Genomic DNA, 25,189 nt, shown 5'->3' with positions numbered 1-25,189 from the left:
GTGGAATTCGCTGCCTCAGAGAGCTGTGGAAGCTGGGACATTGAATAAATTTAAGACAGACAGTTTCTTCACCGATAAGGGAATAAGGGGTTATGGGGAGCGGGCAGGGAAGTGGTCCTGAGTCCATGATTGGATCAGCCATGATAGGATTAAATGACGGAGCCGGCTCGAGGGGCCGTATGGCCTATTCCTGCTCCTGTTTCTTATGTTCTTATGAGAAACTAGGATTGTTCTCCTCAGAGCAGAAAAGGTTAAGGGGAGAGTTAGTGGATATTATAAGGGGTTTTGATGAGAGTAAATGGGGAGAAACTGGCAAGAGGGTCGGTACCCAGAGGATGCAGATTTAAGATAGTTTGACAAAAAGAACCAGAGGAGAGATGAGATTTTTTTTACGCAGCGAGTTGTTATGATCTGGAATGCACTGTCTCATTATCATCATCATCATAGGCAGTCCCTCAAAATCAAGGGAGACTTGCTTCCACTCTAAAAGTGAGTTCTCAGGTGACTGAACAGTCCAATGTGGGAATTACAGTCTCTGTAACAGGTTGGACAGACAGTGGTTGAAGGAAAGGGTGGGTGGGGAGTCTAGTTTGCCGCATGCTCCTTCCACTGCCTGCGCTTGTTTTCTGCATGCTCTTGGCGACGAGACTCGAGGTGCTCAGCGCCCTCCAACATGCTCTTCCTCCATTTTGGGCGGTCTTGGGCCAGGGAGTCCCTGGGGAATGGGGATGTTGCACTTTATCAAGGAGGCTTTGAGGGTGTCCTTGAAACATTTCCTCTGCCCACCTGGGGCTCGCTTGCCGTGTAGGAGTTCCGAGTAGAGCACTTGCTTAGGGAGTCTCATGTCGGGCATGTGGACAATATGGCCCGCCCAATGGAGCTGGTCAAGTGTGGTCAGTGCTTCGATGCTGGGGATGTTGGTCTGAGTGAGAGCACTGACGTTGGTGCATCTATCCTCCCAGTAGATTTGCAGGATCTTGTGGAGGCAGTTCTGGTGGTGGAAGCAGATTCAATAGTAACTTTCAAAAAGGATTGGAATATATACTTGAGAAGGAGACATTTACAGGGAAAAGAGTGGGGGGAGTGGGACTAATTGGATAGGTGATTCCTCATTCTGTGCGGTATGATTCCAGCTGCCTTGGATTGAACGAGCTGAACATTTTCCAGTTAGGCTAAGGGTTAGGATTTGGAATCCACTGCCTGATAGGGTGGTGGATACAGATGCAATATTAGCCTTCTAAAGGGAATTGGGTAACTACTTGAAGGAGAAAAATATTGCAGGGCTATGGTGAAAGAGCAGGGGAGTGGGACTAACTGGATTACTCTTCAAAAGCTCTGGCATAGACTTGATGGGCTGAATGGCCTCCTTCTGTGCTGACTACTCTGTACTTTATGTGCCTTCGAATTCTGTAGTAGCCAGTGCATGATACATGTGAACAATAACAGATAAGACCCCAGCGGTTGAGTGTGTGGTAGGATTAGTTTGGGCATGTATTAATGATTTAGGCCAGTTGAATCAGCCTTGATCTTATTGAATGGCGGTGCAGGCTCGAAGGGCCGAATGGCCTCCTCCTGCACATTTTTTCTATGTTTCTATGAATCAGGTTCCAGGCGGGTACAGAGTTACTAAGGTGGCACTGATCGACAGTCTCAGTCGTGCAGCATTTTACTGTAGGATTTGTGGGGAAACTTTACACCAATACTACAGTTCTCGTATTAACTTGAGCTGATTCAAAACTCTGCTGCCCATATCCTGACTCATCCCCAAGACCCGTTCGCCCATCAACAACAACAACAACTTACATTTATATAACGCCTTTAACATCATAAAATGTCCCCTGGCACTTCACAGGAGCACGAACAAACAAAAAATTTGACTCTGAGCCACATAAGGAGATATTAAGGCAGAAAAGAGTTAGGTATTAAGGAGCATCTTAAAGGAGGAAGGAGAAGTAGAGAGCAGGAGAGGTTTAAGGAGGGAGTTCCAGAGCTTCGGGCCTAGACAGCTGAAGGCACGGCCGCCAATGGTGGAGCAATGAAAATCGGGGATTCGCAAGAGGCCAGAATTGGAGGAGCTCCGATATCTCAGAGGGTTGTGGGACTGGAGGAGATTACAGAGATAGGGAGGGGCGAGGCCATGGAGGGATTTGAACACAAGGATGAGAATTTTAAAATCGACGTGTTGCTTAACCGGAAGCCAATGTAGGTCAGCGAGCACAGGGGCGATGGGCGAACGGGACCTGGTGCGAGATAGGATACAAGCAGCAGCATTTTGGATGTCCTTAAGTTTATTGAATGTGGAAAATGGGAGGCTGGCCAGGAGTGCGCTGGAATAATCAAGTCTAGAGGTAACAGAGATCTGGATGATTTTCAGCAGCAGATGAGCTTGAGGCAGGGCGGAGTCTGCCGGTTTTATGGAGATTGAAACAGGCAGTTTTAGTAATGCTGCGAATATGTGGCCGGAAGCTCATCTCGGGGTCAAATACGGCACCAAGGTTGCAAACATAAGAACATAAGAAATAGGAGCAGGAGTAGGCCATACAGCCCCTCGAGCCTGCTCCGCCATTTAGTACGATCATGGCTGATCTGATCATGGACTCAGGTTCATTTCCCTGCCCACTCCCTATAACCCTTTATTCCCTTATCGGTTAAGAAACTCTATTTCTGTCTTAAATTTATTCAATATCCTGGCTTCCGTCGTTCTCTGAGGCAGCGAATTCCATAGATTTACTACCCTCTGAGAGAAGAAATTCCTCCTCATCTCAGTTTTAAATGGACGGCCCCTTATTCTAAGATCATGCCCTCTAGTTCTAGTCTCCCCCATCAGTGGAAACATCCTCTCTGCATCCACCTTGTCAAGGCCCCTCATAATCTTATACTTTTCAATAAGATCACCTCTCATTCTTCTGAATTCCAATGAGTAGAGGCCCAACCTCCTCAACCTTTCCTCATAAGTCAACCCCCTCACCTCCGGAATCAACCGAGTGAACCTTCTCTGAACTGCCTCCAAAGCAGTCTGGTTCAACCTCAGACAGTAGCCAGGGAGAGGGATGGAGTTTGTGGAGGGGACTGTCTTCATTGTTTTAGCAAAGGATTAGCCAAGGCTTTGTTTTTTTTTGTTGTTTCAGGGTCTACAAGCGCACTGTAAGGACTGTGCTCTGGTCACCAGCTCCGGGCACCTCATCGGGAGCCGGCGGGGAGCCGAGATCGACCGGGCCGAGTGCGTCATCAGGATGAACGACGCGCCGACACGAGGCTACCAGGAGGACGTTGGCCGGAGGACGAGCCTCCGGGTGGTTGCCCACTCCAGCATCCATCGGCTGCTGCAGAAGGGCGGGGAGCTGCTCAACGTCAGCCGGGACCCGGCCTTCATCTTCTGGGGCCCCAGCAGCTGCATGAGGAGGGACGGCAAGGGCAGGCTCTACAACCACCTGCAACTCATCCACCGCATCCTGCCCAGGCTCAAGCTGCACACCATCACGCGCCAGAAGATGCTGCACTTTGACGAACTCTTCGAGAGAGAGACCGGGAAGGACAGGTACGGAGGGAATGTGTCAAAACAGGTCGTTCCATTCACCCATCAAACCCCCCACTCTTTCCCCCCCCCCCCCCCCCCGTGCTCGATGACCTACATCAGCTCCCGGTCCGGCAATGTCTCGATTTTAAAATTCGCATCCTCACATTCAAATCTCTCCATGGCCTCGCTCCCTCTCCATATCTCTGTAACCTCCTCCAGCTCTGGCCTCTTGTGCATCCCTGACTTTCATCGCTCCACCATTGCCTTCAGCTGCCGAGGTTCCAAGCTCTGGAATTCCCTCCGTACAATAGGGCACTCACTAAAACCTGCCTCACCGGTCCAAATCTCTGCTGATGTGGCACCGCATCAATTTTTGGTCTGAATGCGCTCCTGTGAAGCGCCATAGGATGTTTTACTGGAAAGATATCAAAGGAGCATGGAGATAGAGCAGGGGAGGGGGAGTGGAGCAGGTAGCTCTGATGCGATGGCACCGGGTGCACAGGGATGATGCGCCGAATGGCTGCTGTGCTGAAACTTGTGTATTTTCCGACTGTGTTATCAGTCATCTGGCACCAGTCATCAGTGACCAAACAACATGCAACCGATGAATCCAGGCATCTTACCCGCAGCTCTCAGGCCCCCCCCCCCCCCCCCCCGGCCCTTCGAGCTCTGACCATCTGGCCCGAGAAGGCAGGCCAGCCTATTACTCTCGCCCGCTTGGTTGTCACGTTTGAATCTTGCGGTCAATCTGTGGAACGCGCTCCCTCGGAAGATGGCAAAAGCAGTTGGTGTAGATTCGTTTAGATGCAAAACGAGATGAATTACTTTCAGAAAAGAACATTTTGGGATGCAGTATATGAGTCATTTGAGACATGACATGCGGTAAGTGTAGCGTGCTTGGGAGGAACAGGTGACATTGGACCCATGGTTCCCAAAGCTCTCCACCACTGGGGATTTTCCTCACCTCATGTCTGGGTCTGTTGTACACTAAATGATAGAGATTGATCACCACGATTAGTCAGCATTATATCATGTGACCAGGTCGGTAGAAGGTGAACTGGATGGAACGTGGCCTTTTTTAATGTCTTGGATCTGCTCTGTTGCCAAGTGAAGATTTCCTTATGAGGCAAACGCACAGCAAATGGTGCTGACGTTGTCTGTTCCCATTGCAGGTTCTGGACAGATATTTCACCATTGTGAACAGACCTTTATCCACATTGGCTGCACCAGGCAGTAAAGTTAAGGCCATCTGTTCCTCTAAAGAACAACACCAATAACTTGTATTTATAAAGTAGTAACACATCCCAAAGCTCTTCACTGGGAACGTAATCAGAACATACCAAACCACATAAAGGGATATTAGGACAGGTGACCAATAGCTTGGTGAAAGAGGTAGATTTTAAGGAGCGTCTTAAAGGAAGAGGGTGAGGTGGAGAGGCGGAGAGGTTTAGGGAGGGACTTCCAGAGCTTGGGGCTCAGGCAGCTGAAGGCACGGCCGCCAATGGTGGAGCAATTAAAATCGGGGATACGCAAGAGACCAGTATTGGAGGAATGGAGGGTTGTGGGGCTGGAGGAGGTTGCAGAGATGGGGAGGGGGCAAGGCAATGGAGGGATTTGAAAACGAGGATGAACATTTTAAAATTGAGGCGTTGCCAGACCAGGAGTCGGCTTAGGTCAGCGAGCACAAGGGGTGATGCGAGTGAGAAGCAGAGTTTTGGATGAGAACAAAGCCCAGGAGCCGGTACTCCTAAGTTTGGAGTCCACTTAAAGAATCAGGCCCCTCCAAATTACCCAGCGCCACTACAGACTGGCGCCTGACGGCATATATTACAGAAAAGGGAAGGGAATAACACACAGGGCATATCGGTAATTCGGGGGTAAAATTTGGGAACCGTGAGCCAGGAGTCCGTTTCAAAAGGCATCTGCATCATGATCTTAAAAAACAATATCGGGTGAGAAACATCGCCCACAGCTCTTGTTCTGTTATAGCAGATCGGCCAGGATGCCAAGTTCCCATGACAACAGAGAAATCTTTACTTCAGGAAAAGTGTTTTGAGTAGGAAGTGATGAAGCTCACCAGATTTAATTGAGAACATAACTGGGCTCTCATTGACCTGTGCGTACCAAAAATACCAAATGAGAGCCGTTTTTCATTTCATAAAAAAATATCTCGTGTGAGTTCCAGTGATGAATGTTCTCAGCTGCAGGAGAAAGACAAACGAGCAGATCTTATTTCTTAAATTATTCTCAAAGAATGATATGGGGTCTAAATTTCGATTCTGTTGTTCTCGTGCTTGGCTCCTGCTTTTAAGGACACTTAAGGATTGGGTCAAGGAAGCGGGGGGGGAAGCCCTCCTGAATCTCCAGCATTTCTGAACGTACTCCAGAAACCCTTGTTATAAATGTGCGTTGTTTGGAGATTGGACGAGAAGATTGGCCTTGGCCAAGATGTCCTCTTCCTGCTCCACATTGGCTGTCGACCTATCGCCGCTCGTTGTCAAGACTCACGCCTGAATAGTAGCCATTTGAATGAGGGTCTCTACGATGTAATGTATTTGCTTCATGGATTCTTTGCTGAAGAATTCATTGCTATCAAGAACTAATTGGTTTATTAGCAAAAAGTTTAACAATCACACGCCACATTCCCAGTTCATGCACCAGGCTCACAACCACTTGCCTCATCATGGAGCCCTTGAGCCCAACTGGCTGGGGTTTTATTGAACCTTGTGAACATAATGTGACTGGCCAAGCCACTCCCAACTCAACAGCTCTACCCAACCTGTGAGCATCCACACAGGTGCATACATTACAGGCAAACTACATCCCAGGCAGGAGAAGGAAGAGGGGCAAAGAAAATTGGAACAGAAGAACAGGAGTAGGCCAGTCAGCCCCTCGCGCCTGTTTCTGCCATTCAGTTAGATCATGACTGATCTGTATCTTAACTCCATTTACCTGCTTTTGCTCCATATCCTTTAATACCCTTGCCTAACAAAAATCTCATTATTTCAGTTATGACATTTTAAATTGACCTCCAACATCAACAGGTTTTTGGGGGAGAGAGTTGCCAATTTCCACCACCCTTTGTGTGAAGAAGTGTTTGCGGACACCACTCCTAAACGGCCCAGCTCTAACTTTAAGGTCACGCTCCCTTGTTCTGGACTCCCGCACCAGGGGAAATAATTTCTCTCTATCTACCCTATCAAATCCTTTAATCATCTTAAACACCAGAAAATCTAGGCCACGCTGTATTAAAACGGCTAACATGCAATGAGTAAAAATAACCTGTACAGTGATGGCTGGCAACATCGGGAAATGTATTTAAAGAATACAGAGCAAAGAGAGAGAAAGCCATGCTTGCTTTACAAGCCTAGGAAGCAAAAAAAAAAGAATTACATTTATATAACGCTTCACACAACCTCAAGACGTCCCGAAGCGCTTTACAGTCAAAGAAGTACGTTAGAAATGTATTCACTGTTGTAATGTAGGAAACGTGGCAGGAAATTTGCACGCAGGAATGTCCCACAAACAGATAGTCTGTTTTAGTGATGTTGAGGGATCGATACTGGTCAGGATACCTGGAAGAACTCCCCTGCTCTTCTTCAAAATAGTGCTGTGGGATCTTTCACGTCCACTTGAGAGGGCAGACGGAGCCTCCGTTTAATGTCGCATCTGAATGACGGCTGCTCTGACAGCATAGTACTCCCTCAGTACTGCACTGGAGTGTCAGTCTGGATTTTGTGCTGAAGTCCCTGGAATGGGACTTGAAACCATGACCTTATGACGCAAGAGGTGAGTGTGCTATTTAGAGATACTGAAATTTCTCTGAAATTTTACTCTCTCTTTACTCGGCTAATGCCTCCAATGGAATACTGTAGACTGATTTTAGATGCAGGCATTAAGTTGCATGAGTTGATATCACCAACAATGAGAAAGTGCCTTCAGTTGCCAAGGCTCTAAGCTCTGGAATTCCCTCCCTAAAGCTCTCTACCTCTCTTCCTTCTTTAAGTCGCTCTTTAAAACCAAACTCTTTGACCAAGCTTTTGGTGATCTGCCCTAATATCTCCTTATGTGGCTCGGTATCAATGCTCCTGTGAAGCGCCTTGGGACGTTTGACTACTTTAAGGGTGCTATATAAATACAAGTTGTTGTTGTATTTATAAGCACGTCTTTTGCAACCTCAGGATGTCCCATTGCACTTCACATACCAATGGGTTACTTTTGAAGTGTGGTAACAGTTATCTTGTAGGTATTTTAGGCTATTATATATAAGATTTTCATTTCTTTAGCACCGTTCATGACCTCAGGATGTCCCAAAGCACTTTACAACTATTGAAGTACTTCTGAAGTGTAATCACTGTTCTAATGTGACAAACGCAGCAGCCAAATTGTGCACATTAAGCTCCCACAAAAAGCAATAAAGTAAATAGCCAGATTATCTGTTTAAACATTGGCCTGGACACCAGGGAGAACACCCCTGCTCTTATTTGAATTGGTCCTTTTACATCCACTTGAGGGGGCAGACTGGGTCACTGGTTTAACATCTCATCCGGAAGACGGCACCTTTGACAGTGCCGCAATCCCTCAGTACTGGACTCGAGTGCAGGCCTGAATTTTGAGTTCAGGTCCCTGAATGGGATGTGAACCCATGGCCTTCTGAGACAGAGGTGAGGGTGCTACCCACTGAGCCACTGCTGACACTATTTGATCTTGTGTTTCCAGAAGTTCAAGTCTGCCAGCTTGCCTTGCTCTTTCCAGCTGTTTCTTCAGCGAGTCTCCTCGCTTCACCCGCCATGTAAAGTGTTTCGGAATAAATGTTTTCTCACTGTGGTGATACAAAAAAGCAAAATGTTTCTGTTCTAGGAAAAGCTCCAATTCGTGGCTGAGTACCGGCTGGTTCACCATGATCATCGCTCTTGAACTTTGCGACAGAATTGACGTCTATGGCATGGTCCCACCTAACCTCTGCAGGTAGGTCCCAACCGCTGCTGTTGGATTCACGGCATGAGATCTTCACGTTCACTTCGTGTCCTTTCTCGCAAGTGGCTGAGCTCCACGCGCAAGCCCTGACACTGGAGGGCATGACAACTGAGCCCGATCCTGCCCTCCCTCACACAACCCGCGCACGCACGTGTCAGCAGATGTTATTGGATATCGATCCGAAACTGATTTCACCCCTCGGAGTGGGGACTGGAGCAAATTTTGCATCTCATACCCCCTACCCCATCTAACCCAGCATAGGCTGCAAATCAAGTCTGGGACCTTCTGGTCTCTTTTTAAAGATTCATTCGCGGGATGTGGAAGTCGCTGGCAAGGCTGAGATTTATTGCCCATTCCTAATTGCCCTTGAGAAGGTGCTGGTGAGCATGCTTCTTGAAACGCTGCAGTCCATGTGGCGATGGTACTCCCACAGTGCTGCTAATGAGGGAGTTCCAGGATTTTGATCCAGCGACAATAAAGGAACGGTGATCTATGTCCAGGTCAGGCTGGTGTGTGACTTGCAGGGGAACGTGGAGATGCTGGTGTTCCCATGCGCCTGCTGCCCTTGTCCTTCTAGGGGGTAGAGGTCGCAGGTTTGGGAGGTGCTGCCGAAGAAGCCTTGGCGAGTTGGTGCAATGCATCTTGTAGATGGTACACACTGCAGCCACGGTGCGCCAGTGGTGTGGGGGGGGAGTGAATGTTGAAGGTGGTGGAAGGGGTGCCAATCAAGCGAGCTGCATTGTCCTGGATGGTGTCGAGCTTCTTGAGTGTTGTTGCAGCTGCACTCATCCAGGCAAGCGGAGAGTATTCCATCATACTTATGCTAGCTAAATCATCAGAGAGTGTGTGACATCGTTCATAAAGTATCAGTGTGAGAGAGTGCGGTTGTATGTAGCTATCTGTACAGTGCAAATTTATGTTCAGTGACTGTTCATTCACGCCACTAAACTAATTTGGTGTTTGAAATTGTTTGGTCTTGCATTCATCCTTGATTGCATCCAACAAAATAAAGGAAAAAAGTTGCATTTATACGGCCAATGAAGACCTTTTGAAGAGTAGTGAAAAGAGAAAAAGAAAGCCTTACATTTATATAGCGCCTTTCACAACCACCGGATGTCCCAAAGCACGTTACAGTCAATGACATACATTTTTGAAGCGTAGTCACTGTTGTAATATAGCAAATGCGGCAGCATGATAATGACCAGATAATCTGTTTGATGTTGATTGAGGGATAAATATTGGCCAGGACACCGGGGTTAGCTGCCCTGCTCTTCTGTGAAACAGTGCCATGGGATATTTTACATCCAGCTGGGAGAGCAGATGGGCTTTAACATCCTATCTGAAAGACATCACCTCCAACAGTACAGCACTCCCTCAGCACTGCACTGGAGTGTCAGCCTAGATTTTGTGATCAAGTCTCTGGAATGGGACCTTCTAACTCAGAGGCGAGAATGCTACCAACTGAGCCATGGCTGACACTAGTAACTGTTGTAATGCAAGAAACACAACAAGGTCCCACAGATAGCAATATGATAATGTCCAGATAATCTGTTTGTGATGTTGTCTGAGGAATAAATATTGGTCAGAATACATAGAATCATAGAATGGTTACGGCACAGAAGGAGGCCATTTGGCCTATTGAATCCGTGCCGGCTCTCTGCAAGAGCACTTCAGCTAGTCCCACTCCCCCGCCCTTTCCCCGTAGCCCTGCAATTTTTTTCCCTTCAGGTACCTCTCCAATTCCCATTTCAAAGCCACGATTGAATCTGCCTCCATCACCCTCTCAGGCAGTGCATTCCAGATCCTAACCACTCGCTGCGTAAAAAGTTTTTCCTCATGTCGCCTTTGGTTCTTCAACCAATCACCTTAAATCTGTGTCCTCTGGTTCTCGACCCTTCCGCCAATGGGAACAGTTTCTCTCTTAACTTCTCTGTCCAGACCCCTCATGGTTTTGAACATCTCTATCAAATCTCCTCTCAACCTTCTCTGCTCTAAGGAGAACAACCCCAGCTTCTCCAATCTATCCACATAACTAAAGTCCCTCATCCCTGGAATCATTCTCGTAAATCTTTTCTGCAACCTCTCTAAGGCCTTCACATCCATCCCGAAATGTGGTGCCCAGAATCGGACACAATACTCCAGTTGGGTTAGGGTTGGGATCCTAACCCTAACCCAAACCAATGTTTTATAAAGGTTCATCCTAACTTCCTTGCTTTTGTACTCTATACCTCTATTCATGTAGCCCAGGATCCCGAATGCTTTTTTAACTGCTTTCTCAACCTGCCCTACCACCTTCAACGATTTGTGAACATATACCCCAGGTCTCTCTGTTCATATACCTCCCCTTTAAGATTGTACCATTTAGTTTATATTGCCTTGTCTCGTTCTTCCTACCAAAACCTATCACTTTACACTTTACTGCGTAAAATTTCATCTGCCATGTGTCCCCCCATTCCACCAGCCTTTCTATGTGCTCTTGAATTCTATCACTCACTTCCTCGCTGTTCACTATACTTCTAAATTTTTTTTTGAACTGAAAATGTTGAAATTGTGTCCTCTACACCCAAGTCTAAGTCATTAATATATATCAAGAAAAGCAGTGGTCCTGGTACCGACCCCTGGGAACACCACTGTATACCTTCCTCCAGTCCGATAAACAACTGTTCACCACTACTCTCTTACTTCCTGACACTTAGCCAATTTCATACCCATGCTGCCACTGTCCCTTTTATTCTATGGGCTTCAATTTCGTTGGCAAGCCTATTAAATGCCTTTTGGAAAGGCCACGTTAGTGAATTGAAGAGGATTTACTGTGATTGAAAGGCTGCATTAGAAGGAGCAGTGCGCGGCGGCCCGTTCGTAAATCGATGCGGTCCCGGCCTGTAAGACCATCAGCAGGCCGGGGCAATCAGAGGCAGCAGCGTGCGGCGGCATACCACTGCAGGAGGGGCAAAGGAGTGGTAAGAGTTTGTAGAAGGAAGTGACTGGGGCCCAGGAGAGGCGTGAGTCTGAGGCCCAGAAGAGGCGAGGGCCCAGGGGCAGCACGGGCCAGCCCACACTGCTATATGTGCGCGCACTAGGTCCGTGCAGCAGAGCAGGTCTCCAGTCGTCTTGGGTAATCCTTGCCACTGGACCAAGACCTAGCTCTGTCAAGCCTGTGTGGTGGCTGGTGTGCAACGGCCACCACATGTTAAAAAAATCCAAGCACAGGCATCTTCCACCCTTCGAAATTTAGTTCGGGATCTGAATTATTAGGTCCTTCATTGAAACACCTGTGAACTCATTCTTTTTTGGCGTGGAAACAAGTCATTCTCGCTTCGAAGGACTGCCTATGATAATGATTTGGAAGTCCATGTACACCACATCAACCGCATTGCCCTCATCAACCCTCTGTTACCTTATCCAAAAACTCAATCAAGTTAGAGAACTCCCCTGCTTTTCTTTAAATAATGCCGTGGGATCGCTTGCATCCACCTGAGAGGGCAGACAGGGTCTCGGCTTAAAGTCTCATCCAAAAGTCGGCACCACCAATAATGCAGCACTCCCTCAGTACTGCACTGATGTATCAGCCTGGATTATGTGCTCAAATCTCTGAAGGGGGACTCAAACCCACAATCTCCTCACTCAGAAGTGGGAGTGCTACCCACTCAGCCAAGGCTGCTGGTCTATCAAACCTCGACAACAGAGTTGAGTTTGGCAAGTGTAATCAGATTCTTGCGCTTAATTAAACCAAGTATATTTTTTAAAAGTTACATTTCTAGATGTCCATCGTTAACCACAAATAACTAAGGAACCATTACTGAGATTCCAAGGAAATAATCTACAGTACAAATCAGAATATTTAAAATATTTATTACTTTTCAGAGCTCTATTCGGCGTACTGGAAGGTGCCATACCGAGAGATTCCGATTTACATACACTCTAATTGGCAGTTTTCATTCTTAATTGTTGAGCAAGCATGAGAACATGTCATAATGCCTGACTGGGGTGACAGCTTTCAACATTCATACAATTCCTGCACGTTTCACCCTGTCATCAATCAACTTGAAGTCTATTTTTTTTAAACCACACTTAAATCCTTTATCAGAACAAAGCAGGCAACGTTTTGCAATCATTTGTACCAAGAGCAGGAGTGTTTCATTAAACAATAGTCATGTTACTGCTTTATGTTCAGATCATAAAGCAGGGCTTCATAAAAATGTATTAATTAATTCGGGTCATGTTGGTACTGTGTTTAATTTATATCGATGTAGAAGGAACTTAAAAGCACTTAATTGAAAATATATCTTTAAACCACTTTTCTCTCCTGACAGTAATAATTCCATACAGATATGAAGGATAGGGAGAAAAGGCCATTCGGCCTATGTTGCCCATTCCATCTGGAGCCTATGGTTATTGAATTGTGGAAACCACTCCCCATTCACCACCACCCTTTGGTCCCCTACTTCAAGGAACATTCCTGAAAAAGTTCAAGCAGTGTTGCTAATACCTCTCTAAACCTAAACTGCTGTCCCCATCAGATATCAACCCAGTTTATTTATAAAGGTGTCCGTTAACCCCAAGTCACATAGAAACATAGAATCATAGAAAATAGGTGCAGGAGTAGGCCATTCGGCCCTTCGAGTCTGCACCGCCATTCAATGAGTTCATGGCTGAACATGCAACTTCAGTACCCCATTCCTGCTTTCTCGCCATACCCCTTGATCCCCCTAGCACTAAGGACTATATCTAACTCCTTTTTGAATATATTTAGTGAATTGGCCTCAACAACTTTCTGTGGTAGAGAATTCCACAGGTTCACCACTCTCTGGGTGAAGAAGTTTCTCCTCATCTCGGTCCTAAATGGCTTACCCCTTACCCTTAGACTGTGATCCCTGCTTCTGGACTTCCCCAACATTGGGAACATTCTTCCTGCATCTAACCTGTCTAAACCCGTCAGAATTTTGAACGTTTCTATGAGATCCCCTCTCATTCTTCTGAACTCCAGTGAATACAAGCCCAGTTGATCCAGTCTTTCTTGATATGTCAGTCCCGCCATCCCGGGAATCAGTCTGGTGAACCTTTGCTGCACTCCCTCAATAGCAAGAATGTCCTTCCTCAAATTAGGAGACCAAAACTGTACACAATACTCCAGGTGTGGCCTCACAAAGGCCCTGTACAACTATAGTAACACCTCCCTGCCCCTGTACTCAAATCCCCTCGCTATGAAGGCCAACATGCCATTTGCTTTCTTAACCGCCTACTGTACCTGCATGCCAACCTTCAATGACTGATGTACCATGACACCCAGGTCTCATTGCACCTCCCCTTTTCCTAATCTGTCACCATTCAGATAATAGTCTGTCTCTCTGCTTTTACCACCAAAGTGGATAACCTCACATTTATCCACATTATACTTCATCTGCCATGCATTTGCCCACTCACCTAACCTATCCAAGTCATCTCAAGGAGTGTTCTATAGGGGTGATTCCTTTATCCAGCAGTGTCCTATAGGAGTGATCCCTTTATCTAGGAGTGTTCTATGGGGCGATCCCTTTATCCAGGAGTATTCTATAGGTGTGATCCTTTTATCCAGGAATGTTCTATGGGGTGATCCCTTTATCCAGGAGTGTTCTATAGGTGTGATTGCTTTATCCAGGAGTATTCTATGGGGTGATCCCTGTTATATAGAACTCGCCCTTGTGGACTACTCCTCCACCTAGTGGACTACTGTGGTAATGCAACTGCTGATGTAAATACAATAAAGGGTCATGTGACAAGACCACATAATGACAAGTTCCTGTAGAGCCATCTTGTGTGAAAGAGCGTGTGGCAGTCCCACCCACCCTTTCCCTCAATGACTATCTGTCCCACCTCTGACAGAGACTGCGGTTCCCGTATTGGACTATACAGCCACCTAAGAACTCATGTTAAGAGTGGAAGGAAGTCTTCCTCGATTCTGAGGGACTGCCTATGATGATGAGTGTGCTTAGTGATGGCGTAACGGATATATCACATTGGTGATGTAGGATGGGATAATCAGATTCCCTAGCTGAAATTTTTGTTGGTGGATGTTTCTGCCAACCAACAGAGAGAATTTGAGAGGTTCTTTGTTTTACAGAACAGCTAAAAATAAATCCGAGGAAAACTTCAAGCAAACTTGGCTGAACTGTCAGTCCAGATGGCCATGCCTATGGGAATAAAAGGGTGCTTGGGTGAGTTCCATCGCAACCGAGAGACTTTTGGAGCATATAGAAATGTTTTTTACCGCTAATAGTACCGTTGAAGTCCCCGATGATGAAAACCGTAACTGTGTACTGTTAGAAAGAAAACGGGGTATTTTCCTGACTGAAGCAGGCCCCGAGGTGTATGAAACCCTGAAAAATGTGCTTGTTCCCGCCAAGCCAAAGATCACGCCACTGACGGAGATTCTAACTAAGTTAGAACAGCACTACAGTCCTGAGCCCGTGGAAATTGCTGAAAGTTATTGTTTGGAACACAAGATCAATTAATTGACGAGAGTATCAGTGAGTACATTGTAGCTGTAAAAAAGCTATCCATTCACTGTCATTTCCGAAACTTTCAGGACCGAGCAATTCTGACTTTCTCTTGGACTATTTATCTGCCTGACTCGGACTCAGACTTAAATTCTAACTTTCTCTTGGACTTGTTTCTAGTACATCTGATGTAGGAATTGCTACTGGTACTCTACTTGTAATAAGACCATCTGATTCATCAGAAATAATCGAATCATGCCAACTTTCAACTCCTTCCACATCTGTAGGTAAAATATGATCAATGTGAACAAACTTAACCTTTCTATTATCAAACATCTTGAACAAATATGTGCAAGGACCACATATCTTCACCACTCTTCCTGGTAACCACTTTAAACATTTATGATGGTGGTTCTTCACTCTAACCTTCTGATCCAATTTTGCACTTACTCTACCTCTATCATGATTCTCTTTCTGTCTTAATTGTTTCTCTTCTACTCACTGCCAAGTTTGGCTTTTAACAACGAGAATCTGGTTCGTGGCTGTCATTTGAGAAACAACTCTGCTCATGTTCTACCAGTAGTTGTATGAGGAGTATTAAAGTACGTAATTAGAAAATTTGCTCATTTGTGGTCCAACGACAACTATCGTTTCTTTGGATTTGGATCCAACATTTGATGAGGGCACATTTTACAATTTGTACTGTGCGCTCTGCTACACAATTTGAAGCAGGGTGGTACGGTGGAACATGGGTACGTTTCACACCATTTCTGCTCATGAACTGTGCAAATTCTTCTGAACAAAATTGCGGCCTATTATCAGACACAATTTCTTCTGGGAGGCCATATGAAGAAAACAATCTTTGCAAATTGTCTAATGTTTTACTTGTTATTTTCTGCATCAAAAAACACCTCTACCCACTTGGAATGGCTATCAATCACAATAACCAATTGTTGTCCTTCTAGCTCAACAAATTCTTCATGTAACTTTGCTACACCCTGGGAGACTATTTCTATGGCTGTAATGTACTGATGGTGGTTTCTTGCTTACCAGTTGACTAACTGGTAAAGTCTCGTTGGCTTTAACAATGAAATCTGGTTCGTGGCTGTCATTTGAGAAACAACTCTGCTGGTGTTCTACCAGTAGTTGTATGAGGAGTATTACAATACCTAATTAGAAAATTTGCTCATTTGTGGTTCAATGACAACTATCTAACAATGACTAACAATGTACTCTATATCTTTATCTAACCCTGGCCACCATAAGTAACTGCGTGCAAAACTCTTGGTCAAGCACATTCCCAGGTGCTGGTCATGAAGATCTCTTAATAATTTGAACCTGAACTTAATTAGGGTAACTACTCTTGCACTCCACATGATACAGTCTTTATCCACTGATAATTCAATCCTACAAACGGAAGTATGGATGAATATCTTCCTCTGATACCTGGTTTGGCCAGCCATTTGCTATGTAATCATACACCTTTGACATAACTGGGTCACGCTTGGCTGCTCTACCAATATCTTCAGCTGTGACTGGCAGTTCATCAATGTGTGAAACATAGAACACTTCTTTCCTTTTGCATGTAACTTGTGATGGGGATGACAACCTGGATATAGCATCAGCATTACTGCCTGACTTAGGTACAACAACAATAGGTGTAGCCCAATTATTTAGATCTGCCTTAGAGATAACGTTCTCAGTTCCTAATCTTTTGAGTTCTTACTCAACTTTCTCCTTGAGTGTGTATGGTACGGTACATGGCTTGCACTAAACTGGTCTAGCGTCCTTCTGTGCTCTTGACACTCGCCTTGAAGCTTTGGATCAGACTGCCTGTTTCACGGAACACCTTTGGATAGTGCTTGATGACATCATATTTTGATACAAATTTTGTTTCAGTATGAAAAATCTCACTCCAATCCAGCTTCAGTGATCCCAACCAATTTCTACCTATTAAGGGAGGCTTGTCTTCTGCAACTACTAAGAGAGGCAAGCTCTAAAACTGATCTTTGTATTTCACCGGTACAGTGATTTGTCCTACCACAGGAATTTGCTCTCCTGAGTAACCTCACAGCTCTATCCAGTGGAAAATCACACAACTTGTCGAGATTCAGCAATTCCGGTACTACGCTCATGGATGTACCAGTGTTGATTTCCATGGGTATCCTGGTTCCTGCAATGTCTACTTGGATGATGATACTTTGCAAATCACTGTTAGGTACCCTTGTGTTCCTGATGACCTCCTTGTCCTTTTGCTTCTCTTCAATGCTATGTAGTCTCTGGCGATTTCTACTTATAGCATTGAACATCGGTTTACTTTTCAGTCGGCATGCCTTCGCAAGATGCCCAGTTTTCTTGCAGATGAAACACTCTGCCTTCACATAGGGACAACTTCAAGCGAGGTGTTGTCCCAGACACCGATAGCACAACTTCAATGCGCTGTTATTGTGGCCAGTTACAGAGGCCTTGGGGCCCAACTGCCTGTAACCTGCAGGCGATTCACCTCGGTTGTCTGATGACTGGAAATGGTGCGAAATTCTGGGGAGTATTGATCGGCCCTATCCATCGACATAGCTGTCTGACAAGCTAAATCAAAGGTCTCGTCAGGGGTTGTCAATAACTTTCTTCTGATTGCTCATTTTTCATCCCACAAAGAAGGCGGTCACACAATGCTCGGTCCTGAAAGTTTCTGAAATGACAGTGAATAGATAGCTTTTTTTAATGCTACAACATACTCACTGATACTCTCATCATGTAATTGATCTCATATTCCAGAACGATAACTTTCAGCAATTTCCAGGGGCTCAGGACTATAGCACTAATCTCCGTCAGTGGCGTGTCCTTTGGCTTGATGGGAACAAGCACATTTTCCAGGGTTTCATACACCTTGGGGCCTGCTCAGTCAAGAAAATAGCCCATTTTCTTTCTAAAAGCATCCGGTTACAGTTTTCATCGTTGGGGACTTCGACGTTACTATTGCAGTGAAAAACATTTTTAGCCGACATCTGGACATCTGGATTCATCCGTTCAGCCAAGTATGCTTGAAATTTAACTTGAATTTTTAGCTATGCTACAAAAAAAAGCAACTCTCAAAGTCTCTCTATTGGTTGGCAGGAATCATCCACCAACAAAAATTTAAGCTAGGGAATCCAGAAATCCTATCCTCGTTTGCCAACGTGATATATTCTTTACAACAGCACAAATACACAGACTACAAGATGATGCTACAGGAACTTGTCACGTGACCTTGTCACATGATCCCTTTATTATATACAGCATTAGTTGCATTACTACAGTAGTCCACTAGGTGGAGCAGTAGCCCACTAGCAGGAGCTCTATATTGCAATCCCTTTATCCTGGAGTGTTCTGTGGGGTGATCCCTTTATCCAGGAGTGTTGTATAGGGGTGATCCCTTTATCAGGACTGTTCTGTGGGGTAATCCCTTGGTAACAACATCCGAAAACACAGCATCAGTTTCCACATGTACGCTGACGACACCGAGCTCTACCTCATCACCACCTCTCTTGAAACCTCCACTGTTTCTAGATTGTCAGACTGCTTGTCCGACAACCAATTCTGCAAGAATAGACATGTTCTCCAATTGGGAAGACCGAAACCATTGTCCCCACCACAATCTCCGTTCCCTAGCCACCAACTCTATCCTTCTCCCTAGCATCTCTCTGAGACTGAACCAGACTGTTCGCAACCTTGGTGTCATATTTGAGCCTGAAATGAGCTTCCGACCACATAACCCTACCATAACTAAGACCGTCTATTTCCACTTCCGTAGCATCATTCATATTCACTCTTGCCTCAGCTCATCTGATGCTGAAACCCTCATCCATGCCTTTGTTACCTCTAGACTTGATTATTCCAGTGCATTCATGTCTGGCCTCCCACATTTTACCCTACGTAAATTTGAGATCATCCAAAACTCGGCTACCCGTGTCCTAACTCGCACCAAGTCCTGTTTACCGATCACCTCTGTGCTCGCTGATCTACAGTGGCTCCCGGTTAAGCCACACCTCGATTTCAAAATTCTCATCCTTGTTTTCAAATCCTTCTATGGCCCCGCCCCTCCCTATCTATGTAACCTCCTGATATCTGCGATCCTCCAATTCTGGCCTTTTACGCATCCCTGATTTTAATCGTTCCATCATCGGTGTCCTTGCCTTCAGCTGCCTTGGCCCTAAGAGCTGGAACCCCCTCTCTAAACTTCTCCGCCTCTCTACCTCTCTCTTCCTTAAAGATGCTCCTTAAAACCTACCTCTTTGACTAAGCTTTTGATCATCTACCCTAATATCTCCTGATCTGGCTCGGTATCAAATTCTGTTTTATGACACTCCTATGAAGCGCCTTGGGGCGTTTTACTACGTTAAAGATGCTATTATAAATACAAATTGTTGTTATCTAGGAGTGTTCTATAGGGGTGATTTCTTTTAACTATGCAGTGCATTCCAGATCATCATAACTCGCTGTGTAAAAAAATATATTCTACTCACCTCCCATCTGGTTCTTTTGTAAATTACCTTCAATCAGAATGGCAGGCCACGAGTGGGGTGCCACAGGGCTCAGTGCTGGGACCCCAGCTCTTTACAATATACATTAACGATTTAGATGAAGGAATTGAGGGTAATATCTCCAAGTTTGCGGATGACACTAAACTGGGTGGCGGTGTGAGCTGTGAGGAGGATGCTAAGAGACTGCAGGGTGACTTGGACAGGTTAGGTGAGTGGGCAAATGCATTGCAGATGCAGTATAATGTGGATAAATGTGAGGTTATCCATTTTGGGGGCAAAAACAGGAAGGCAGAATATTATCTGAATGGCGGCAGATTAGGAAAAGGGGAGGTGCAACGAGACCTGGGTGTCATGGTTCATCAGTCACTGAAAGTTGGCATACAGGTACAGCAGACGGTGAAGAAGGCAAATGGTATGTTGGCCTTCATAGCTAGGGGATTTGAGTATAGGAGCAGGGAGGTCTTACTGCAGTTGTACAGGGCCTTAGTGAGGCCTCACCTGGAATATTGTGTTCAGTTTTGGTCTCCTAATCTGAGGAAGGACGTTCTTGCTATTGAGGGAGTGCAGCGAAGGTTCACCAGACTGATTCCAGGGATGGCTGGACTGTCATATGAGGAGAGACTGGATCAACTGGGCCTTTATTCACTGGAGTTTAGAAGGATGAGAGGGGATCTCATAGAAACGTATAAGATTCTGACGGGACTGGACAGGTTAGATGTGGGAAGAATGTTCCCGATGTTGGGGAAGTCCAGAAAGAGGGGACATAGTCTTAGGATAAGGGGTAGGCCATTTAGGACTGTGATGAGGAGAAACTTCTTCACTCAGAGAGTTGTTAACATATGGAATTCCCTGCTGCAGCGAGTTGTTGATGCCAGTTCATTAGATATATTCAAGAGTGAGTTAGATATGGCCCTTACGGCTAAGGGGATCAAGGGGTATGGAGAGAAAGCAGGAAAGGGGTACTGAGGGAATGATCAGCCATGATCATATTGAATGCCGGTGCAGGCTCGAAGGGCCGAATGGCCTACTCCTGCACCTATTTTCTATGTTTCTGTGTCCTCTGGTTAAATCTGTGTCCTCTCCTGCCAGTGCAAACAGTTTATCCCTATTTACTCTATCAAAACTCCTGTTCCAAAAGGTGGCTTCTCTGACAGTGCAGCACTCCCGTAGGACTGCGCTGAAGTGTCGGCCTAGTTTATGTCATCCAGTCCTGGAGCAGAGGTTGAACTCACAACCACTGACTCCGTGGCGAGGGTAATGACAACTGAGCTACGTGAACACTGATGGATCAATGCAAAGAAATAGTTTAAAAAATAAACTACCAAGTGAAAGCAAGTCAGACTTTTGATTTACTGAAGTCTTCCGTCGTGGAGAGATAGACAGAAAGCAATCCAAGGTAGTCAGGGGAACAGGAGAAGGAAAATCGAAACATAAACCTGTAGCGGTCTCCCGGAGACCTCTGTAACAAAAGCCTTTCCATAGTATGGTTGCGAATTCCAAGTTAGTCCCAGGTATTGATTGGCAAACTGTAGACTCCCTCAGAACTGCATGTCTCTGGAGCAGGACTCGAACCCACAACCTTCTAACTCAGAGGTGAGAGTGCTGCCCACTTAGCCACGGCTGACACCGTGGAATGTGGACGTTGGTGGCCGATGCTGCAATGGCCCCCACGGTGGAATGTACTCAATAATGAATGGCCACTTGGGCAAGATTCTAGAGGACAACTGGCCCGAGTGTAGAGTCGGCTTCTTTGGGAGAGGAAGTAAACTCTATTAGAATGTTCTACTGGTTTAATAATGTACAAAGCACCATTGACCAGGAAATAAATATTTCTATCGCCCCTTTCATGACCTCCGGACGTCCTAAAGCGTTTTACAGCCAATGAAGTACTTCTGAAGTGTAGTCACTGTCGTAATGTAGGAAGGTGGTACGAGCCCACGCAATGACTGTTTTTTCTCATTTAGGGACTCCTCTCACCGTTCGGTGCCATACCATTACTACGAGCCTTCGGGAATTGACGAGTGCACGATGTACATCTCGCACGAGCTCGGACGCAAGGGGAGCCACCATCGGTTCATCACGGAGAAGCAGGTGTTCGCCAGATGGGCAAGGAAGTACAACATCCACTTCCACCAGCCGGAGTGGGAGCCGGAGCCAGAGCCGGCGGCCACCAATCACACGGAGAGCGAAGCGAGGCGGACATGAGGAATTCCGAGCGCGCGCGCCGCGTTGACCAATCAGCTGAGCCGCTGAGCTCGAGGGACTGTCTTCTTCTTTTTTTCAAATCGACGTCCCGTGAAAGAAAGAAAGAACGCGCGTTTATCTAACGCCTCTCGCGACCTCAAGGCCAATGAAGTACTTTTTGAAGTGTAGCCACTGTGGCAACGTAGGGAAGTGACTGAGCAGATTATTAAATGGCTGCTTCTGCAGGTCACTCAGTTCCGATCGCACGCACATCCCAGTAAACAGAGTGATAGGATTTTTGAGGCAGGAACCCCTTCAGTTCAAGACCGACAGTAGCTGTTTTTTTTTAGAAAAAGAACGTAAATGATGTTTGATTTATTAACACCAATTTTATTAATCTTGCAGCCTCCACAATCCTTGCAGTTTTTTTATATATATGTGTGTGTGTGACGGTCCCTTCGCAATCGCTGCGTAATTTTATTTGTATTGAAGGCAATTTAATATCCCACTGGGCTCCAATGCGTCACTTTTGAACTTTTGCTGACATTTTAACCAAATACCACGGGCAGCTCGAGTTGTAGCAACTAATTCATCTTCTTATGTGCCAAGGACTCCTTGCACTGTGAGAAAGTACTGGCGGAAGAATAAAAGGATGTGGGGCGAAACTCGGCTCAGGTGTCTACTGCTTTGAGGTTAGGAATATTAGAAAGAGGAGGCCATTCAGCCCCTCGACCCTGTTCCGCTCTTCAGTTAGATCATGGCTGATCTGGATCGTAACTCCATCTACCCACCTTGGTTCCATATCCCTTAATACCCTTGCCGAACAAAAATCTTATCAGTTTGGAAATTTTCAATTTAACCCAAACCTCAACATCTTTTTGGGGGAGAGGGTTACAGATTTCCACTACCCTTTGTGTGAAGAAGTGTTCCCTGACATCACACCTGAGCGGCCTAGCTTTAATTTTAAGGTTATGTTCCCCTGTTCTGGATTCTCCCACCAGAGGAAATAGTTTCTCTCTATCTACCCTATCAACTCCTTTAATTATCTGAAACAATATATTCTTCCTGAAGTTGATGCCCAGAACTGAACGCAGTAATTCAGATGGAGTCTGGCCAGAGCTTTATACAACTGTAACTTAACTTCTACCCCTGTGTGTTCCAGCCCCCATAAGATAAAGGCTAACAAGCCATTAACCTTTCTAATTATTTGTCGGAGTCTGTACCATGGGACACAGATCCCTGAGTGCAGTAACAGCAGCTGGCAGAGCCATGGGTAGTGCGGAGCGAGCCCAGGGAGAGGCCTACAAGGGGGGAACGGGGAGAGGCCTGCGAGAGGCTTGCAAAGGGCGAGAGGCCCACAGAGAGAGAGAGCCTGGTGATGGCTGTTCTGAGCTCAGGCTGGCAGTAGCTCGGGAAGCCAGGTTTCCTGCTCCCCTGCTTTCCCCAGCCCTGCAGGTACACGGGCATCAGCTGAGGTAGAGTATGGGCCACGTTCGGGCAGCTGCTTCCCGTGGAACCTGCAGTCTAACAAGGAGCTGGCAACTTCAGCAAGGGGAGGGGGGGGGATATGGGCAAGGAGATTTATACAAAAACGTGAATTATTGATGTTGCCGTTTTGTATTTTCCTCCTGATATTTAACTTGTAATAAGCAACAAACGGTGTTCTTGGTATGTTTGATAGAACACAACTACCAGCTGCTGTTTATATTCAGCAATTAATAGACTTTTAAGGGCATAAAATCGCATATCCGTTCATGTGCAGTAAAATAGCTCAGCGCAAGGCACTAATTGTTACAATAATGCATCTAATGTCACTTCATTGACTTTCAGGGACCTGCTTTAGCACGCAGCCTGCCAATTCTTCCTCAGCTCCAACACAGCTTCATCAATAAACTATATTCCGTGTTAGCTAGTCAGACGCTTTCCTATTAATCATCAGCCGCCTTTGGCCAGTAATGTGCATTTGATAGCAGTATGAGCTGCAAATAATGAACCATGTGCAGACACTTCACTTGTGGTGGAGTTCAAAACTAGCCACCATCAATAAAAGATGGTCACCAATAAATACAGGAAAGAATTCAGGAGAAAACTCTTTGGCCGGAGAGTGGTAAAAATGTGCATCTCGCTGCCACAAGCAGGGACGGATTAAGGGGGGGGGGGGGAGGGGCAGATGAGGCAGTTGCCCGGGGCCCAAGCCTAGAATGGGGCCATACAGGGTCAGATTAAGGTTAAGAGTAAACAGTAATGACATAAGTGATGTAGCAAGAGTGGAGCGAAGCCACGAGGGCTCAGGCGCATGTTATTCTTGACTTGATGTAAACAGGCTCTAGATGCCCATTTTCTAGAAGTACATTCTGCACACAAATCGGGTTCGAAATAAAGGAAAGCTTCGCGAGGAGCAAAAGAGACGAGAAGTAGCTAAGCTACTTAAACTAGGTCATTTTTTCCAACTAAAAACTCAAGATCATGAAGATGAAGGCCAAGACGACACTGCAGTCAACTTCAACAATGAAACCACTAGTGGCACTGGACCCGGAGTTGGCCGAGTTGGAGTTCCAAGTCCAAAAAGTTGAATAAGGTGAAAACCAACTGACGCATACTGAGCTGAAAGAGGCACAACTTGCAAGTGACATTGGGCTGTGGGGAGACAATATCTCAGAAGACATGCAAAGCCATTGGATTGCAAAAGGTAGTTGAGGATTGCCGAAACTGGTAAAGACTTCCCAAACTCCGGCGTGATTCATGACCAGGAAGGATGTCGCCAATACTGCTCGAAGTCCTTCTTCACACGTGTGCACCCGCTGACGGGAACCTGTGGAGCGAACGTGGCTCTGTTATTCATCTTCAAATGGTAGAGTATAGGCCACAGCACGAATAAGTAGCCACTTTACTCATGGGTTTAATGACTGGAAGCATGGAGATGAAAGGATTTCGTCTCACGAAAACAGCCACCAGCATAGAGAAGCCATGGTAGTAATGTGCATTAGACAAGCAGGCACTGGTTGTGTGGATGATCATACTGGTTTGAAAATGAATGGCTTGAAAATGAATGGCTTTACTGGCACAAGGTGCTAGAGTGGGCTGCCTGTGTGAGGACGCTTGTGAATGAGGTCTTTCATTGTGAGGCAGAGACAAAATCGTTGGGGCCTCCAAGAAATGGTAATATCTGGGTGTGTTGAAGGTTCTCACAAACAACGATGCATTTCTTGCTCAACACATCAAGCGGTTCGAACAAAGGCAAGGGGCATACTTCATACTTGTCTTCAACCACTTATGAAGAACTGATTAGTCTGATGGGTGGCAAAGTACTTGAGACAATTATCCAGGAATTGAAATCAGCGAAGTTCTATTCAATATCTGTTGATTCAACACCAGATGTCACACACTCCGGTCAGCTGACATTTGTCATCCGCTATGTTCTACCGACTGGTCCTGAGGAAAGATTTGTAAAGTTCTTGCCGACATTCGATCATACTAGACAAGAAATAGCAGAAATAATACTGGCCTTTCTGGAT

At 45.9% G+C, this 25,189-nt stretch overlaps 1 protein-coding gene across 1 annotated transcript in view; it reads left to right on the top strand.

Moving 5' to 3' along the window:
- st6galnac5a (ST6 (alpha-N-acetyl-neuraminyl-2,3-beta-galactosyl-1,3)-N-acetylgalactosaminide alpha-2,6-sialyltransferase 5a) overlaps window positions 1–22,329 on the top strand; it is a 55,860-nt gene extending 33,531 nt beyond the window's left edge. The window contains exons 3-5 of the mRNA XM_070885987.1: window positions 3,129–3,538; window positions 8,378–8,485; window positions 21,455–22,329. Coding sequence (XP_070742088.1) covers window positions 3,129–3,538; window positions 8,378–8,485; window positions 21,455–21,695 — 759 coding nt within the window. The 3' untranslated portion in view covers window positions 21,696–22,329. The remainder of the gene's footprint in view (window positions 1–3,128; window positions 3,539–8,377; window positions 8,486–21,454) is intronic.
- Window positions 22,330–25,189: the final 2,860 nt, after the last annotated feature.

This window comes from Pristiophorus japonicus, chromosome 8, assembly GCF_044704955.1.
Source record: "Pristiophorus japonicus isolate sPriJap1 chromosome 8, sPriJap1.hap1, whole genome shotgun sequence".
NCBI classification, from domain to species: domain Eukaryota; kingdom Metazoa; phylum Chordata; class Chondrichthyes; family Pristiophoridae; genus Pristiophorus; species Pristiophorus japonicus.
The sequence above is the reverse complement of the archived record's forward strand: the minus strand, read 5'-3'. Positions and strand labels throughout refer to the sequence as shown.